This window comes from Crocodylus siamensis, chromosome 5 (assembly GCF_052110815.1).
Source record: "Crocodylus siamensis isolate JL-2025a chromosome 5, ASM5211081v1, whole genome shotgun sequence".
Lineage (NCBI taxonomy): Eukaryota > Metazoa > Chordata > Crocodylia > Crocodylidae > Crocodylus > Crocodylus siamensis.
In genome coordinates this window covers 72,682,956-72,700,173 of record NC_143399.1, presented here as the reverse complement: position 1 = coordinate 72,700,173, position 17,218 = coordinate 72,682,956, and the positions used below count along the sequence as shown (strand labels likewise).

At 57.0% G+C, this 17,218-nt stretch overlaps 2 protein-coding genes across 8 annotated transcripts; one reads left to right on the top strand and one right to left on the bottom strand.

The window, feature by feature from the left end:
• Nucleotides 1–787: 787 nt before the first annotated feature.
• RPL18 (ribosomal protein L18) lies at nt 788–6,074 on the bottom strand. Its single transcript, XM_090048977.1, has 7 exons — nt 5,935–6,074; nt 5,150–5,236; nt 4,720–4,827; nt 3,346–3,444; nt 2,946–3,069; nt 1,336–1,405; nt 788–910 (listed from the first exon to the last, which is right to left on the bottom strand). The coding sequence occupies exons 1-7, from the start codon at nt 5,935–5,937 to the stop codon at nt 835–837; spliced, it is 567 nt and encodes a 188-aa protein (XP_089905103.1). The 5' UTR covers nt 5,938–6,074; the 3' UTR covers nt 788–834.
• Nucleotides 6,075–8,818: 2,744 nt separating this feature from the next.
• On the top strand, nt 8,819–16,780 carry SPHK2 (sphingosine kinase 2). Of its 7 annotated transcripts, none has more exons than XM_090048970.1 (6): nt 8,819–8,914; nt 9,643–10,185; nt 12,756–12,905; nt 13,076–13,170; nt 13,293–13,408; nt 13,798–16,780. In XM_090048970.1, the coding sequence occupies exons 2-6, from the start codon at nt 9,729–9,731 to the stop codon at nt 14,786–14,788; spliced, it is 1,809 nt and encodes a 602-aa protein (XP_089905096.1). In that variant the 5' UTR covers nt 8,819–8,914; nt 9,643–9,728; the 3' UTR covers nt 14,789–16,780. The 7 variants fall into 7 exon arrangements, with proteins under 7 accessions (XP_089905096.1, XP_089905099.1, XP_089905095.1 ...); XM_090048973.1 differs by having other exon boundaries at nt 8,877–8,898; XM_090048969.1 differs by having other exon boundaries at nt 8,891–8,925.
• Nucleotides 16,781–17,218: the final 438 nt, after the last annotated feature.

Sequence of the window (17,218 nt, the reverse complement as noted above, 5' to 3'; positions counted from 1 at the left end):
AGGGAACCCAGAAGACCAGGCACCCCTACCTCAACACCCCTCCGAGAGCTAGGGTGGAATCCCAGTGTCCTGTTCTCTACACTTTCTCCTTCTAGACAGGATCTCAAAATACCTGAACTCTCTCCCAATTCAGGAAGGAGCAGGGGGGAAACCAGAAGTCCTGTGCTCTCTGCCTTCTTGTCTGGGTTACATCCCAGTTTCTGCGTCACTCATGCGGGGATGAAGGGGCAGAGTATATGACCCCCACCTTGAGTCAGTCAGACAGGCCATAGACTTCACCACCCCTATCACTGCTGTGCCACCAACTATCATGGAGAAGCCATAATGTGGTAGAAAGCTGTATTTGGCCACCTGCAGGATAGGGCCCTACATCCCTCATCTGAAACAGCACAGGACCCTAGTAAAGGAGGGCAAAGACAGTACAGAAACCAGGCCAGGAGAGAAACTCCCATTTGTCCACCCCTTTGGACAGCTGCTGCTGCACCAACTTAAGCCAAGGTGCCAAAAGGAGCTGTTTCTCACTTCCTGCACCAGCAGGGGGTACTGCTAGGGCACACCAGTCATATGTACTGAAGGTTTCTCCCCGTCAGGATTCACCCAGCAGTACCCAGTATAGGCCCTGGAAGGAGCCAGCACCTCATGCACAGGGATACATCTGGAAAATCAGGGGGGGAAAGACTACCACCTTGGGCTGGACAAGGAGGAGCAGGGGGTAAGCCTGTGGTGCAGCCAGTTCCTGGGGGCAGGAATACAACCCCAAACCCAGACAGGACAGGACAGAGGTGGCTGCATGGAGTCCCACAGCATTTATTATACACGAAGGATGACACCAGCTCAGTTCTTGTAACCTCTGCTGGCACGACGACCCCGGGCACGCTCAAACTTCCGCCCCTTGGACCGTATGTAGGGCCTAAGGAGGAAAGGGGTTAATAGCAGGAGCCCTGAGTAACTCTTCCACACCCCTGACCAGCTCTCTTCCCCCTCCCCCCACAATAGAGCCTAGGCATCCTGATTCCCAACTCCCAGGATCCCTCTCCTCCTCTCAGAGCTAGGATAGGATTCAGGAGTTTAGGCTCCCATACTCTGCTTCAAACCTCCAGACCCCATTCCCTCTCAGAGCTGGACTAGAACTTGGGCACCCTGGCTCCCAGCTGCCCCACTCTAACCCAGAATCACTCCTCTCCCCGAGATGGGAGAGAATACAGGTGTCCTGCTTCCCTGCCCCCACTGGACCCTTTTCTCCTGGGAATATAAATCCCACTGCAGCAGCAGCTTCACAGCACTGGGGGAGATCAGTGCAACTGCCCTGCACTGCCTGTGATGAGGGGTACTCACTTGGTGTGACTGTGGGGAGTGCCAGGTGCCTTGCCAAAGTGCCGATACACCTCACGTCCCTTCCTGGGACCTGGGGAGGGGGAAGACACACCATGAACATTTGCCCTACCAACTGCTGCTCTGGGCATGCACCTCACACACCATTCTGAGAGGGTGCCACTCTCCACCCCACAGGCTAAATAACAGAAGATAATGGGCCCTCAGGAATGCCAGTGTGACTTCCCAAGCACTCAACAGGCTGGGCATGTGGGATGCAGGTGAACCTTCACCCAGTGCTCAGATGCAGCTGCTTCCACGACAGGGCTGCTCAGAGAGCCTCCTTGCCAGGTGCACCCTTGCACCCCACCACCCCCTCCATCTCTCCCTGCAGCACAGTGCACCTAGCCTGTGTCTGGAATTGGTTCAGCATGTGCATTCCTTGCCAGAGGGGACCACAGCACAGGACAGTGCTTCCCAACTTTTTCCTCAGCATGACCCCATTTATGACCCCATGTCCTCAGCGCAGTCCCTCGCTCCCCACCCCCAGACCTCTGATGCCCAGCCCTGCTGGTGCCCCTCACTTGCAACCCACATCCCGTTGCCACTCCTCCCTCAGCTGCCAGGGCTATGGGACATGGGTCAGGGCCCACAGCCCCATACCCCCCCAGAAGCATCTGAGCCCCAACTGCCACAGGAGTGGAGCACAGAGCCAGCCAACCCTCAACCCTGAAAGAGGCAGCATGGCCATGGTGGAGGTTAGATGCCGGCTTGGAGCTCCCCGCCCCCACAATTCCCTCCCAAGGCCTCCGCAGCCCAGCAGGCAGGATGGAACGCAGAAGGTTGGGGAGGTTCGGTGCCACCACTGGGAGCCCCGTGCCAGCTACATCAACTAGAGTGAGGTTCCCCCTGCCCAACAGCAGTAGCAGCATGGAGCTGTGTCGCCCACCACCTTACCATGGTGGTGTGGAGCTTCCAGCAGTGGCACTGAACCTCCCAGCCCCCGCTATGCCTTCCTACACTGGGTCCCTGCCTGTGGAGGCCCCGGGGAAGGGGGCGGGCAGCAGGGCAGGGAGCCCTGAGCCCACAACTGCCCCATGTACAAGTCTGGGGTGGGGGGGCACATGCATGCCCCCCCTCCATGGGAGTGTGCAGCAAACAGGGATCCAGCCCTCCTCCTGGATGAGCTGCCCATGGATCTATCCTGCTCCATTCCTGCCCCGGTGCCATGCACCAGCCCAGCTGGGCCCCACCCCCAGTCCAACCACCCATGTCTCCCCCCACCCCCATCTTGCCCAAGATTTACATAGAGGGAGCTGCTGTCTAGGCTGCTTGGCTGCCATGTGTAAGTGTGCATGCTCACATGCACTTGATGCCCGCTCCTGCTCCCCCCAGCCCCAAGCAGGCTGGAACTCTGTGAGCCTGCACAGGGAACCAGCCATTTCCTACTTTTTTCCTCCTTTATAGGGGAAAATCCATTTTTCCCCCACAGTAAATGGAAAACTCAGATCCCTGTATAACCAGTCAACACTGCTGAGTGTCTTTGTGACCCTGTTTTTTAACATTGCCACCTCAAATGGGGTCATGACCGCAAGATTGGGAACTGCTGGCATAGGGGCTGAAGCAGTGCTCACCAGAAAGCAGGACGGTACCCTGACCCTTGGGCGTGGTCATAGCCAGCTGGTCAAAGGTCATGATCTGGCCCCCTGCCTTCAGGATGCGGTTGCGGGCTCCCTGCGTCACCCGCAAGGCACACACCTGCCAAGAAAGAACCGGGTCAGTGGCACTGGCCTTGGAACTCTTACCTACCAACTGTACCGGGAACAGGACAGAAGCATCCCAGCTCCCACCCCCTAGCTCCAAACCAAAAGACACCCCCCTCCCCCCCCGGTTGGAGCTAGGACAGAACCCAAGCACCCTGGCTCCTAGCTTCCTACTCTAACTGACTGGGTCCCACCCCCTCCCAACCCAGGGTAGAACCCAGGTGTTCTGGCTCCCAGGTCCCTGCTTTAACCTGCACAGGCTGGGCCTTACCTTCAGTTTGGGAATATCCTGGATACGTATGTCATCAGTGATTGTCCCCACTACCACAGCTGTCTTGTTCTCCCGCCCAGGGAGCTTCATCTTGCGGATCTGCAGGAGGCAGCACAGGTCAGGAAAAGGGGCAAGGCTGTCTCCCTTCCTGGCCCCCTTCTTCTAGCCTCTGCTCACAGGTCCCACAGTACAGAGTCCCAGGAAAGTCTCCCCTATAAAAATGATTTCACCCATAGCACTGCATCACAGGTACAAGGGGCAACCAGAGGCATCACTGGGAATAGAACCTAGGAGTCTGGCTTTGGAGGAGAAGCAAGAGAGACTACTGGCTGGGAGTGAAGAGTGCCTGCAGGGCTGGGACAGAGCTATTCATTTCAATCAGATCTTTGCATTCGCCTATCACTAGTTGTTTTCTCTGTGATTTTTACCCTGGGGCACTGGAGGTGCGGGCTTTGGTACAATGAAATCTGATTAATGTGTCAATTTAAGGGGCCCAGGAAAAGCGATTAATTGTGCAGGACTGACTAAATCATCAGTGCTGAACCATTTCCCCTGCAATTAAATTTTGCAGGTCATGTCAAAACACAGGCTTTGATGTTAGAAAAATCAAGAGTTCAAGCTACATTCCTGTTAAGGGATGGGGATCACACCCAAATCCTCTGTGAGCTACCCGAGTGCTCACTAGATCAATGACAGTGGGACAGAATAATAACAGTCCAAGGCTTCTGCTTTCAGACCAAGATGACAGTTCTACAGGAGAAGAATTGGTCCGCATCTTCCTGAAGTTGCAGTATCCAACACTTCGCAGACAGCAACTAACTGCACAAGTGCCTAGGGAAAATATGGTCAGTACCTGCTATACCAATTAATTACCAGGGGCTAGCTCACTTGCATTTGAGGACATGAAGGGCAAAGGGACTCTAGTGGGGCTTGCAAAGGGATCAAGCATATGGACTATCTCCCCCTGGACTTATAGCCAAGAGGATCAACTAACCTGTGGCCTGAGTGAATTCTGGGTCTCCAGGTTCTAGACACCCCTGCCCTGAGCTGCAGACCTTGTTACAAGGGCAGCAACAGTTGAACAGCCTTGGTTTCACCCTAGGCTATTAGAAGCTCAGTGGTGCAGTAGCCTCAATGCTGCAGGGCTGTGGCAAACTCCAGCCTCAGCAGCACAAGGGAGTCATGCCAGCCTTGCTCATGCACAGGGCCATAGCAGTTACAGAAGCACACTTCCAGAGATGCTGCTCTACTTGCAGAAGTGCCAGACAATTTGGATAGCCTGGAAGGGCTTAAGTAGCACACACTTTCAGAGCCACAGCCACCAAGTGTAGTTACTAGACTCAAGTCCCCAGACAGGCAGGAACCCCTATTTACCATGCGGGACAGGGAGAGCGGAGGCCGGTTGGTGCGGCTCATGAAGAGGCGTTTCAGGATAACCTTGTTGAAGCTGGCATTAGTGCGGCGGGCCAGGAAGCGGTACAGCTGTGGAAGAGAGCACCATCAGACCCTACCACACAGGGACCTGCACCCTCTACCCCACCCTGAGCAGTGGGGCTTTGCACTGAAGAAGGTACCCTACTCCAAGCCAAGCACATCCCGCAGGGAGGCAACAGCAGTCAGGAACAAAAGCCAGCTGTCCTTGCTCTCAGCTGCCTCTGCCCCACACCAAATCCCATTCTCCTACCAGAGCTAGGAAAGAACACAGGTGCCCCTGCCACTACCCCAGACCCAGGCCCCAACTCCCCCCACCCAACACCTATTAGACAGTTTTCCTGTGTCCAAGAAAGAAGAAACCTGGGCTTACCTTGACCAGGAGACGGAGATAGATGTCTTGACTCTTGGGTTCTTTGCGGCGAACCTTGCGGTCCTTGTTGTGTCGAATGTCTACCCCCTATAGTAAGAGTGAGGCTCTTAAGTGTTGAATACCATCTAGCCCCTGGGACCCCGCACCAGGCTGCCTCTTCACTTGTATAAGAGGGTGCTGGAGAGCACACATACCAGGGCTCCTGGCCCCATCATCCTCTCTTCAGTGCCCCTACACCAGGAGCCAAAATACAGGCAAGACCTTGCACACCCCCAGCTCTTATCCTTCAAGTGCCCCTAGCAGCCCCAATAGCTGCACCCCACTCCCCACACACACCTCTTCATCCTATCCAGAGGGGCATCCTCTGTCACGCAGGCCTCGCGCAGGTACTCTTCCCCCTCACAAGTGCCCCTACTTCCCCTGACTACCAGGTGCCCAAAAGCCCCGCAGTACTGCCTCCCTCATCACAGCAGATCCTCTGCTCATTCAGTACTAAGTCCCCTCCCCACCCCCTACACTGGTGCCTCCCAGCCCAACCACGCCCTGGCACAGCGCGGCTTCTGCTCTCCAGGGCACCACACCAAGTCCCCGTAAGCATCCCCGCTGTGCAGCACCGACCCCAGTGCCCCCACACGGGGGCAGGAGTCCCTCCCCAGCAACGCTGCCCGCTACAGGTTCCGCTCCAGTCACCCGCAGGCCTCCGCTTCCCCTGCCCACACCCCGCTCGCCCCACGGCGCCCCCCCCAGCAGCGGATGGCGGTGGATTAACCCCCCGCAGGACTCACCATGGCGGCAGCTGCGGCGGTGGCGCGGGCAGCAAAAGAAAGAGAAGGCCTCCGCGCGGGGGGTTATGGGAGACGTGGGAACGGCGCCCTCTATGGCTCACGCGGCCAAGGAGCCTGCTGCGGGCCGCTCTAACCTAGACACTCTGTGGTGCTGGAGGACTTACCCTCTGTAACCCCGCGAGTGGGTGCTGCGGGGTCAGGAGCGGCCGTGGCGGTGGTCGGGACAGCCCCGAGGTTCCCGCCTGTGTAGATTCGAGACCCCCCTGGAAAATGCTTGTTCTTATGTTTCATTTGTGGGTTTTTTTATTACAGAAAAATCCCAGAAGAGCTGTACTGTTGCAGAAAGCCCCGAACCCCCCAGAGCGGTGTCACACCACGGGTTGCTATGGGAAACCTCTGGGTTCATCATGGGAGTCACCTCTGCGCACCCAGCAGCACGGGCATTTCCGGGCACCCCTGAAAGGGTCTTAAGGCATCTGGTTGAGAATCACTGGTACAGACCTGAGCCAAGGCCTCAGGGAGGGGAGATACTGGTAGCTTAAGCTAGAAAGTGCATTTGAATAAACTAGAATAGGCCGGCCAGGGAGCTCGCCTTTGGTGCTGGTCGAACAACAGCACCTGTTACACAGGCAGTTTCAAGATTTTGAAATGGTTCATCCTAAAATGCAAATGAAGGGTTGAAATCTCAGCATTGTTCTTAAACTGTGCTGTGTTCCCCAGGGTAAGGTAAGGTTGTTACTGGGGGCGGGGACAGGGGCCCGGCTGGGGGTTTGAGGAGGGCAGGGGTGCGTGACTGCCTGTTCCACATCAGACGTCTTGCTTATGTTGAGCCCAAACCTTTATGTCATTTCCTTCAGTGAAGTTCAGTAAAGTCAGCCCAGACATGGAAAACCTTGTGATTTTTTTTGCCCTTTCCTTTCCCCACAGAAAATACCCCAGCTGGAATTTTTTTCACCAGGTTCTATTCATGGTCAACCCACAGCTGCTTATAAGCTCAAATAATGGGCAAGACAAGAGACAGAGGGGCTCTGCTTATGGTACTGTCTACAGCAAGAGTTCCTACCCCCCCCCTCCCCCCCAGCTGCAGTGCCAGGCTGTGAAGGGTTGGCTGCTGGTCTGCGGCAGGGCTGGTTGCCGGACTGGAAGTTACCATGGACTGGCAAACTGGAAGCGACTGGCATGCTGCGGACCGGCAGCCAACCTTTTTTATACTGAGTATAAAAAAGGGTTGGCTAGCTGCCCACAGTATGCCAGTCGCGCTGCTGGTCCACGGCTTGCCTGTCCTCAGCCTAAAAAGGTTGGGAACCCCTGATCTACAGCATATAACTGCATTTAGGGCAGCAGGGGCCAACCTTTTTGGCAAGTATGATACAAATTAGCCCTGCACCCTCCCCCGTCTTCTGCCAATCTCATGCTCTGCTTCCTACCCTGTGCTCCCTACCCAATCTTCTGCTCTTCACTCTGCTCACTACCCAAGCTGCCTCTCCTCTCCCTGAGCTGCTGTATGCCACACGCAATAGCTGCCTGTGCCACTTTTGGCACTCATGCCACAGGTTGGCCAGCCCTCATTTAGCAAAAGTGCAGAATTTCCTTCACCAGTCCAGAATACAGCATCAGAGACTGATGGTGCTGATACAGAACAGACCAGCCATACTTCAATCCCACTCAACATCTGTGGGTACTGGTACAACATAGAGCAGAGCCAGCTACTGACCAAGGCCTGAGCTTCTAACCACGAACACAGGTTATTTGTGGGAACAAGGTTTATGTGTCTGAGATGCTTATGAGACTAGCGGTGGCTGCACTTACGCCTTTTGGCATTTTGATCCTCCCAGCCCCTGTGTAAGGCGGAGCCAGGTGAACGTTCCTCCTTCTTAAGGATGGAGAAACAGAGGCACAGAGCAGCTAAGGGACAGGCTCAAGGCCACATGGCGCATCCATGGTGGAGTAGGATACTGGAGCTGGGTTGGCAGTGCTATACCCAGTGCCCAATCTGGGGAGCTCTGGAAAAGGAGCAGACAAGATGCCTATAGTTCCTCTCAGAGCAGCTGGATTTGCCGCTGTCAGTTCAGGGAGGATCTTAGTGTCCAGCAACAGTCCCTGGCTCTTGGCTGGTGCTTGGCAGAGAAGGCCAGGAGTCCCTATCCTCACGTGGGGAAACTGAGGCATGCATGAGTGGAGCAGAAGGGCATTGTGCGGGAGGCGCAGGCCCTCTGTTGGCCATGGAGGGGTGCATGCTGGGATCCGAGACTGTTTTGCTCTGTGCTGATTGGTCTATAGGGTGCAAGTCCCCTCCGCCTTTGTGTCTTGGTTTGCCCCTCTCCTACCCACCCCCCCCCGCGCTACAGCGAGCCCCTCGCGTCTTTGTGGAGGATGAGGCTTGGCCAGGCCCGTCTGGAGCCAGGCCAGGGACAGCGCGGCATTGCCCTCAAGAAAGATGGCTCCTGGCTAGTGCTCTAACATACAACGTGAAGCTGTGGCTGGTGCCCACACCAAAGATGGCTACCACGACGATTTTTTTTTTTTTTTTAAATTCAAAGGAAGCCGTTTCTGTTTCCCCTAACAAAAATGGCTGCTTTTGCCATTGGCTTTCCTTTGCCCACACCCAAGATAACCGCCCGTGGCGATCTGATTTCCGTGGAGAAAAGCATTCCCGGTTTCCATAACAAAGATGGTCTCCCTGTTCGCTCCTTTAGAAATTGCCCCTACCCAATATGGCCGCCGACCTCATTCACGAAATTTCACCAGGCCATTCCGTTCGCCCACAACAAATATGTCCCCGCTTTGCTATTGACTCCAATGGAAGGCGAAGCTGTCCGTGTTCGCTCACGTCTAAGATGGGCGCCCACTGTTGACCCCCCCTCCCCCCCACACCGGCAGAGGAGCCGCATGCCTGGAAGGGGGCAGGGCCGGGGCGGCGGGCGGCGCTGTGATTGGCTGGGACTCGTAGCCGGCGGGATGGGAGTGAGAGCACTTCCTGGTGTGCCGCGGGTAGAGCGGGGGATGTGGCTATAGCTGGGGGCAGAGCGGGGTCGAGGATGCCGGCAGGCACCGCTTTGTAGTGGCCTCCACCTGCCTGTCCCGGCGCGGGAGGGCAGCGCCCCCTTTCCCGCTCCCGCGCCCATGGGCGGGCAGGGCGTGGTGCCGGGGCAGGGGGCTTCGGAGGAGCTGGAGCCGTCGGGGCCAGGAGCGGGGGCCCAGGTGTGGAGGCAGCAGGAGACCCTGGGGACGCTGGGACCCCCGCGGACAGGGGCCCAGGGGCTGGGGCATTACCCCTCTGCCCCATCCTCAGAGCAGTCATGCACCCCTGCCTCTCTCAAGGCCGCAGCCAGGGCCCTGACCCAACCCTAGCCCTGTGGCAGGTGGGTGGGAGAGGGAGTGGTAGTGCAAGGAGTCGCCTCCCGGCCTGGGCTGGGCCACTGCCAGGGAAAAGGTCAGCAGCAGCCGGGAGCTGAGGCTTCTGTGTGGCTGCAGGTGCCGGGTGCAGGCATAACGCCCCACTCCTCCAAGCTGCCCTACAGGTTGGGCTTCATTCCTCTGCCCTGCCTGGTCCCCTGGGGAGAAAACTGCATTGGTGGAGGGGGTGGTTTGGACAGGTGGTTCCCTGTGTTGAGCAAGGTAAGGCCCTGGGCTAGGGTGATTTGCAGGGTCACCCCCAGGCTGCTTCCTTGCTGTTTTTCTGACTGGCTGTTTGTGTCTGTCCCACAGGCTGCACCCATGGAGCATGAACAGTGTCCCAGAGGTGGCTGAGCTGTCCTCCCAGTCATGCCTGGCATCTGAGCCCAGAGGAGTCCATGGGGCTAGAGACTGTGGCAGGAACGGGAAGTATGGAGCTGGCTCCAGGGCCATACCGTAACGGTGCTGAGACGCTGCTGCATGGCGAGTTTGGGATATACCCTTCAAAGGGCACACGCTATGCCCTGAGCCTGACGTGCATGGAGCTGCACATCCAGCGCCTGGTGCCCAAGCCCGAGACAGACCAACGGACAGTGGTAGCTCTGGCTGATGTGGTGGGCTGTCACACGCTGCGGAGCCGGGTGGCCACCGACTCTTCTGCCTACTTCACGATCTATGCCTACCCACTGAAGAAGAGGAAGGTGGCAATGGGCTCGGGCCGGGTGCGCCAGCGGGCGGCACGCACTTTCCAGGTGGATGGGGCCGACAACTACAACAAGAACCAGGCCGTGGCTGAGAAGTGGGCAGCTGCCATCAAGTGCCTAGTGCTGGGTGTCCCTGTCTCCAGTGAAATGGGTAAGGGCTGTGTCTGCTGTTTGTGCTGCTGCTTCTTCCTGGAGCTGGAGAGGACCCAGGTGTTCTAGCTCCCAGGCACCAGTTCCTTACCTGAAATCATGCAGTGTTTCTTGCTGACTAAGAAAGGATGGAAATGGTCCAAAATTTGTCTCTTTTCAAACTGGCAGCTGTAGGTGATTCAGGTCCAGGTCATAGAGGGGGCAGACTCAGGCGGTGTCAGTGTAGGCATGTGCTGGGCCCATGACCGTTGGCAAGGTACTTTTGGCTATGTGTCTCCTTTCGCCTTCTAGGGTGAAATGTCTGATGGAGAGGTTAAGTTCGCTGGGGCCTGGGCAGCTGGTGGAACATGAAGGGAAGGGGGATTGTGCTTCTGTGTCTGCACCCAGGGGCTGACTTCCCATGCTCCTTTCCCCTCCATCACCCCCTCCCTGACATGGCAGTGGGGTGTCTGTGTCCTTGTAGTATGTAGAAGAAACCGAAGCATGGATGGGAAGGAGCTTATTCTCAAGAGACAACCCAAGAGTCCTGGCTTCCATCTCCCTGCTCTGACTCACCAGGCCTCACTCCCCTCCCAGAATGGGGTTAGAACTCAGGTGTCTTGGCCCCTTTAAAGGTCAGGTTTTTTTATATCAGGACATGCTGAGGGATGTGGCCAAGCCAAGGGCTGGACAGTTTTGTAGTGAAGGGGTTTCTTGGCTCCCATGGGAGGGCACTGATTTCTATGGGGGGGCGGGGCTTGTTTCCTGGGAACAGGATGTGCCATCTGGCCCCTTGTTTCACAGCATGGGCAGTGATGGAGTAGAGCAGCTTTTGCATCAGGTAGTGCCAGTGCCAGGGCTACAATTACTGGCAGCTGTGTTCCTCTCAGTACAGAGCCTATGTGCACAGGGATCAGGATGCTAAAGTTTCTTACCTAGAGTTGAGGGCTGGGAGTGAGCGTGTTGGGCTCTGTCCCAGCTCAGGGAGGGTAGTAGGGTTTGGTGGGTTAGATCAAGGGGCTAGAAACCAAGAGTACAGGGTTCTAGCTTTGGAAAGGGTGTCTGCAGTAGCTTTGTCTTACATGCCCACAGCTGCTTGGTATGGTGACTACGTGTTCCAGAGTAATTACTGTGTTGTCCTTCCTTGCACCCATGTGGAGGTGGGGCAGAACCATTTTCTTTGATAGCGAAATTGAACTGGAGGCCACAGTCTTATAGGGTGTAGGTGGTAGAGGTGGAACATGGCGTGGGCTCTGCCCATGACTCTATAGGGAGCAGCTGGTTCAGATCCCACCTGCGAGATGCTACAGGCATGCATGTTCATCCACCTTTGCAGGCAGTCTTACGCCCTGTGCATAGTTACCCTATGAGGGCACATGGAAGCTCTATCCACCATCCCTGCTGGTAGTGTGGGAGTGTGCAGGTTGTAGGCTTAGGGGCTACCTGCTGCTGCCAATTGACACCCCCAGGTGGGTCTGCACACATGATGGCCTTCATTTCATGACTCGGTATGTACAGCTGGTGTATTGTAGTTTGTAGGCTTCAGAGGTAACAGATATTCATATTCTGGCAGATATGGGATGTGGTGTACTGGGCCCAGGGATACCTGATTCTGTTTCCAGATGTTCTAATAACCCATGGGCAGGTCCTGCTGTCTCTGAACATTGCCCTAGTTCACCCTTGCCATCTTTTTAGAGGGCAGCCCTAGAGTTTGCTTTGTGACTGCAAGGTCCTGATACCAGTGACTCTGGGCCTGAGCAGCATTCAGCATGATGGCGCCCCTATCTCAGCCATAGGTAGTGAGTAGAAGGAATGTGGTGGTGGGGGGAGGCGTTCTCCAGCACATTTCATCTGGGAGGCAGATGGTGGGACCGGTCAGCTCCCCCCCCTTACCCCTCATATTGTCCTGGGTATAAAGTGCAACCAGTTCTACCGATAAGATAATAAGGGAACTTCTGACTCAGAGCAAGGAACTGAGTCCAATTCTACCCCCTTCAGCCATGGAAGTGGAGCTAGGAGAGAATCCAGGAGGCCTTCCCCAGCCCCCCAAATGAAACAAAACCTGAGCATCCAGGCTCCTGCCCCCTCCCCACCTGCAAGGAGGAGGGAAATCTTGACCATGATTTTCCCTTTGTGATGAGGTGGTGGGAGGCGGGGTTGTCCCTGGTTTTATCTCCTTCCAGTACATCCGTTGTTTTTCCTGGAGCTTGAGGGAGGACGTGGGCCTGCCAGCTCTTAGGAGTGCAGCAGGAGCAGGGCAGGGGCGACATGCTGTGAGGAGCAGGGCAGGACTCTGCACTTGCTCAACTTAATGTGTGGATTGCTTCTCTTTGAAAGCCCTTGGTGCTTCCCTCCCAAGGTCTGGGTGTGAACTTGGGTGTCCTGGAAAACTGCCAGCCCAGGTAATAACTGTTTGCTCTCAAAGTCCTTCCCTTTATGTGGACTCCTGTGCAGGGTTTGTCTCCATTTCCTGTTCTCAGCTGCACCAGTATCACCAGCCCCCAGTCTGCCTCACCCCAGAGGCAGTTGGATCTGACCTGTGTTGGTGCTGGGAGTGGCTTCCTCCTGTCCACGTGTCCCTTCTCTCTGCAGACATCAGCCCAAGCCTCCTGCCCAGGCCTCGGCGCTTGCTGCTGCTCCTGAACCCTTTTGGTGGCCGGGGCAATGCCATGCAGTGGTGCCAGAGCCACATCCTGCCCATGATCTCAGAGGCTGATATCAGCTTCAACCTCATCCAAACAGGTGAGTTGGGGTGAGAAGGAAAGGAGGGCATTCTGCCAGGAGGAGAAAATGCAGTATTGTGTAGGTGGGGTGGAACTGAGTCTGCGAGAGAGGGGCTCTGTGGGGAGGGGGGCCTCCAAGGGGATGTGTAAGTGTGGTACCTGATGTCCCTATCTCTCCTGATGCCCCAGAGCGAGCAAACCATGCCCGGGAGGTGGTGAAAGGCATCAGCCTGCCAGAGTGGGATGGGATCGTCACACTCTCTGGGGATGGGCTCCTGTATGAGGTAACTCTTCTCCCCCAGTTGTCTTAGCTTCCTTCTTCTGCACTCCCCCGCCCCCTCCCTCCCAACGCATCTTGGCTCTCAGCCCCTCTCCCCTGCCATTGATGCCCCTATCCATTCTGCAGGTCATCAATGGGCTGATGGAACGGCCAGACTGGGAGCAGGCCATCACCATGCCGGTGGGCATCTTGCCCTGCGGCTCAGGGAATGCCCTGGCCGGAGCCATCAACTTCAATGCTGGGTAGGATCAAAGTAGATGGAGGCACAGAGTACTGGGGCAAACTAGGAGGAACATTGGGGCAGGATGGCTTGGGACAGAGTGGGGGATGCCTGGAGAGTTGTGGGGTACAGGATTCCATGAGGGGTGGAAGGGCTGAGCAGTTGGGGATTGGGATGGGTCGGAGTCTCTGGGTCTGTTACTTTCCAACGCCCCTCCAGCCCCTCCCTCTGTGCAGTGTTGAGGTTGTTTTCCCTGCCTCCCCCTACACTGCTCTCTCGTCCTTTGGAATGGGAGTGCTTCAGGCAGCCGTTCCCATTCCCCAGCTGCAGGAGGCAGCAGCCAGCCAATTTGACCTCCAAAAATTCTTGGCAACCCCTCACCCCAGCATTGAACTCCCTTAACATCTGCAGGCTGGAGCAGGCAATGGGCCTGGAGCTGCTACAGAACTGCACAGTGCTGCTGTGTCATGCGGCTGTGGCACCCTTGGACCTGGTGTCAGTGACGACAGCATCAGGCACCCGCTGCTTCTCCTTCCTCAGTGTGGCTTGGGGCTTTGTCTCAGATGTAGACATCGAGAGTGAGAAATACCGGCGCGTGGGCTCGGCTCGCTTCACACTGGGCACCATGGTACGCCTGGCCTCCCTGCACACCTACCGCGGACGCCTCTCCTACCTGCCTGCGCCTGATGGCCCGGCCCACCGCCCCATTTCCCGCAGCATTACTGTGGCTGCAAATGGGCGCTTGCCCCTGACGCGCCTGCCTCTGCACCGTGCTGTCTCAGACATGGGCTTGTGCGAAGAGCGCCAGGCCTTCCACCACCGTGGACCAGAGCCCCCTGATGACCCTTCCCCATCCCCAGGGTCCCCCCCTCCTGTCTCGGCCTCAGCCCTGCACCCCCAAAGCTTCACCTTTGAGCCAGCACCTGAGGAGCCAATAGGTGCCCCAGAAGGTGGGGGCATGGACACAGGCATGGGTGGGCCTCCAGATGACCTGCTGGTGCCCCTGGGGCAGCCAGTGCCCCCATCATGGGTGACTGTGGAGGATGACTTTGTGCTAGTCCTGGCCATCTACCAGACGCACCTGGGTGCTGACCTACTCACAGCACCCTTTGCTTGCCTCAGTGATGGGCTTATCCACCTCTGCTTTGTCAAAGCTGGGGTGTCGCGTGCTGCTCTTGTCCGCATTTTCCTGGCCATGGAGAAGGGCACCCACTTCGAGCAGTCCTGCCCCCACCTCAGCCATGTACCTGTGCGTGCCTTCCGCTTGGAGCCCCTCACACGCAAGGGCATCCTCACTGTGGATGGTGAGCGCGTGGAGTATGGCCCCCTCCAGGCCCAGGTGCACTGCGGCCTTGCCCGTCTCATCACTGGTGTTGCTCGCCTTGGGGGCTCCTCCTGCTGAGGTGGGGGGTGGGGCTGGGATGCACCCATCCTCTGTTGTCCTTCTGTCAGAGTCTGCTGGGCCATCAGGGCTGCACCCTCTCACCACGACTTGACCACCTAGCAGTGGGAGGGGGGAGTAACAATTGCCCCCCCGCCCCCTTGGCTGATCTGGTTGGAGGGAGACAGGGCACCTGTCCATCTCCTTCGCCTGTAGCTACTCCTCTAAGGGAGAGCCTCTTGCAGTAGGTACTGACCATGCACCCTCTCAGGTGTAGGGGGGAGAGGACCAGAAAGGGGACTATACTGTAAGCCCCTGCCTCCAGCCTGCAGGAGGGGGTAGGGGCAGATTGGAGGCCTCCTGCTTCTAATGCTGCCTATTTATTGCTTAGTTCCCAGAGAACCACACACTGGATGAATGTAACTAATGTGCTCCCTGCCCAGTAGGGCAATGGGCGGGGCACAAGGATAGATTTGAGAGTTGTATTGCGGTAGAGTGGGGCCCCCTGCTATGTGGGGGTGATGCTGAAAGGCATTAAATGTCTGGTCACCATGCTCAGCCCCTAGGATGTGCATCTGCCTGTACCAGCAGTGAGATGAGGCTGCTGCCTGCTGGGGCAGGTGAAGCTGGGTGATTGCAGCCCCTGCCATGCCAGTAGCAGCCCCGTCTTGCCTCTGGCACCTTCATGGGTGTAACCAGTGCCAGTACAGTTCTCCACATGGAGCCAGAGGGCTGTGGGGGTAGTGGCTGGTGACTTTCCCTGTTTCTGTTAACTAGCTGCCTCCCAGTTCCTAGCTGTAACTCATCAGACTACTCCACTCCCAGAGTAGGGATGCAACTGAGGCATACTGGCTCTCAGTTTCCTTAAAATGTTGGCCCAACATGTTCTTTCCCAGCTGGTTTTGGGTGCTGGGGCTTGGCCCCAGGGTGCTGTATTCCCCCCGCCGGCCACTGTTCACAGCCTCCAAGTTGGGGCAGCCCTTGCAAGCAAGGAGCCCTTCCTGGGGTGGGGCCAGGGGAAGCAAAGCAAAGGTGTTGGGGGCAGGGGCTCAAGGTGGCCACGAAAAGGGGCAGGGGCCAGTGTCCTGTACCTTTTGACTTTGTCCTACAGCCTGTGGGGGGTGGGGATTCTTTTGCTTGGTGGTACCAACCCAAGAGCCTGTTGTCCCCGTAGTGGGTGGGGGTGAGGCTGAGGCTCAGAGCTTGCCCAGCCGTCCCTCTGCAGGTGGAAGGGGAAACTGAGGCACGGGAGGAGTGAAGGCAGGTTAGAATGTAGGCCTCTGGTCCCTCTTTCCTTGAGCCCACTGGAGTTTGCTCTCCCCTCTGAGCTGGAGGGAACCCAGGTATCTTGACATCCTAAAGCAAATACCCAGAGTACAAGAGGGGTGGCATGGCAGGAAGCCTAGCACTCCCCTGGGTCGCTGCCTCCTGGGGTGCAGGGGATAATGTGCTTGACTCACCGTTGGTAGTAGGGGCTGGGGCTAAATGAAGCCCTGCGTGGCTGAAGGGCAGGACCTTGTTGGGCCATGGCTGGGGCACAGCAGGGTGGGGGCAATCTCTGCACTGAGCCTGCACATTGTGCTGTTGCCTGCAGGGTCTTGCCCACTTGCTGGGATGGCGGTGGGGCAGCTGTCTGTCTGTCTGATACCTGTTCTGTCTGTCCTACCAGCTGCTACAAAACTCCTTGCCCTGCTCCCCTCCCATCAACCTCATAAGCCCTTTCCTTAGGCCCCTGACTATCTACCCTGCTAGATGCACTTGGGGAGTGGAGTTTTTTTACCCCATCCCCTCCCCATGTTCACAGACCACAGTGATATGCGGGTTTCTGCTCTGGAAGCTTCTAGGCTTGTGGGGTGGGGCCTGATCCAGTCAGGACAGGGGGGTGCTGGGCAGTGTCCTGTCTCCTGTGCTTTGCCTGTTAACCCTGTGTATGCTGCAGCCACCCTTGCTGTTAACCCTGTCTTGTCCTCGTTATGAAGCAATTTAGACCTATGCAATAAAGCAATAGCATGAGCCTGCCCTGTGCCAGCCCTTCATTTCCCCAAGTAAGAGTGGGTGCTTCTAGGCCTGGCAGGGGGAGCCTAGGGCTGGATAGTGGGTTGGAAGCAAGAGCATACCAGTAAGGCTGGGAAAGGGGCAGCAGGTAGGTGCTGGACCTCTGGGCCTCAGCTTACAGGGCTCCTCTGGGAAAGGGCACCCAAGGGGAGCATGTAGCAGGGGCCAGTTCCTCCCAGGTGTCCCCACGGTTGTTTCTGTGCCACCCCCACACACCAGGGCAGGGCCTGGCTGTCACACATACCCATACACACAAGCAGGGGACAGCAGTGCAAGTTCAGAACAAGACACCCGGAGCCTCCTGCCTGCCTGCCTGTCCAGTCTCTTTATTCATCCTGCTCTGTGGTGGGGTGGGGTGTAAGCCCCCTCACCACCCAGACCAGCCTCCATTCATTA

Coding starts and splice junctions, on each gene's coding strand:
- RPL18 (XM_090048977.1), bottom strand. Junction 3,070..3,345: donor AGGATATTCCCAAACTGAAG/GTAAGGCCCAGC, acceptor CTTTCTTGGCAG/GTGTGTGCCTTGCGGGTGAC. Junction 1,406..2,945: donor GGGTACCGTCCTGCTTTCTG/GTGAGCACTGCT, acceptor CCCCCTCCCCAG/GTCCCAGGAAGGGACGTGAG.
- SPHK2 (XM_090048970.1), top strand. CDS start 9,729: ATGGGGCTAGAGACTGTGGCAGGAACGGGAAGTATGGAGCTGGCTCCA. Junction 13,171..13,292: donor GGGATGGGCTCCTGTATGAG/GTAACTCTTCTC, acceptor TCCATTCTGCAG/GTCATCAATGGGCTGATGGA. Junction 13,409..13,797: donor GCCATCAACTTCAATGCTGG/GTAGGATCAAAG, acceptor TAACATCTGCAG/GCTGGAGCAGGCAATGGGCC.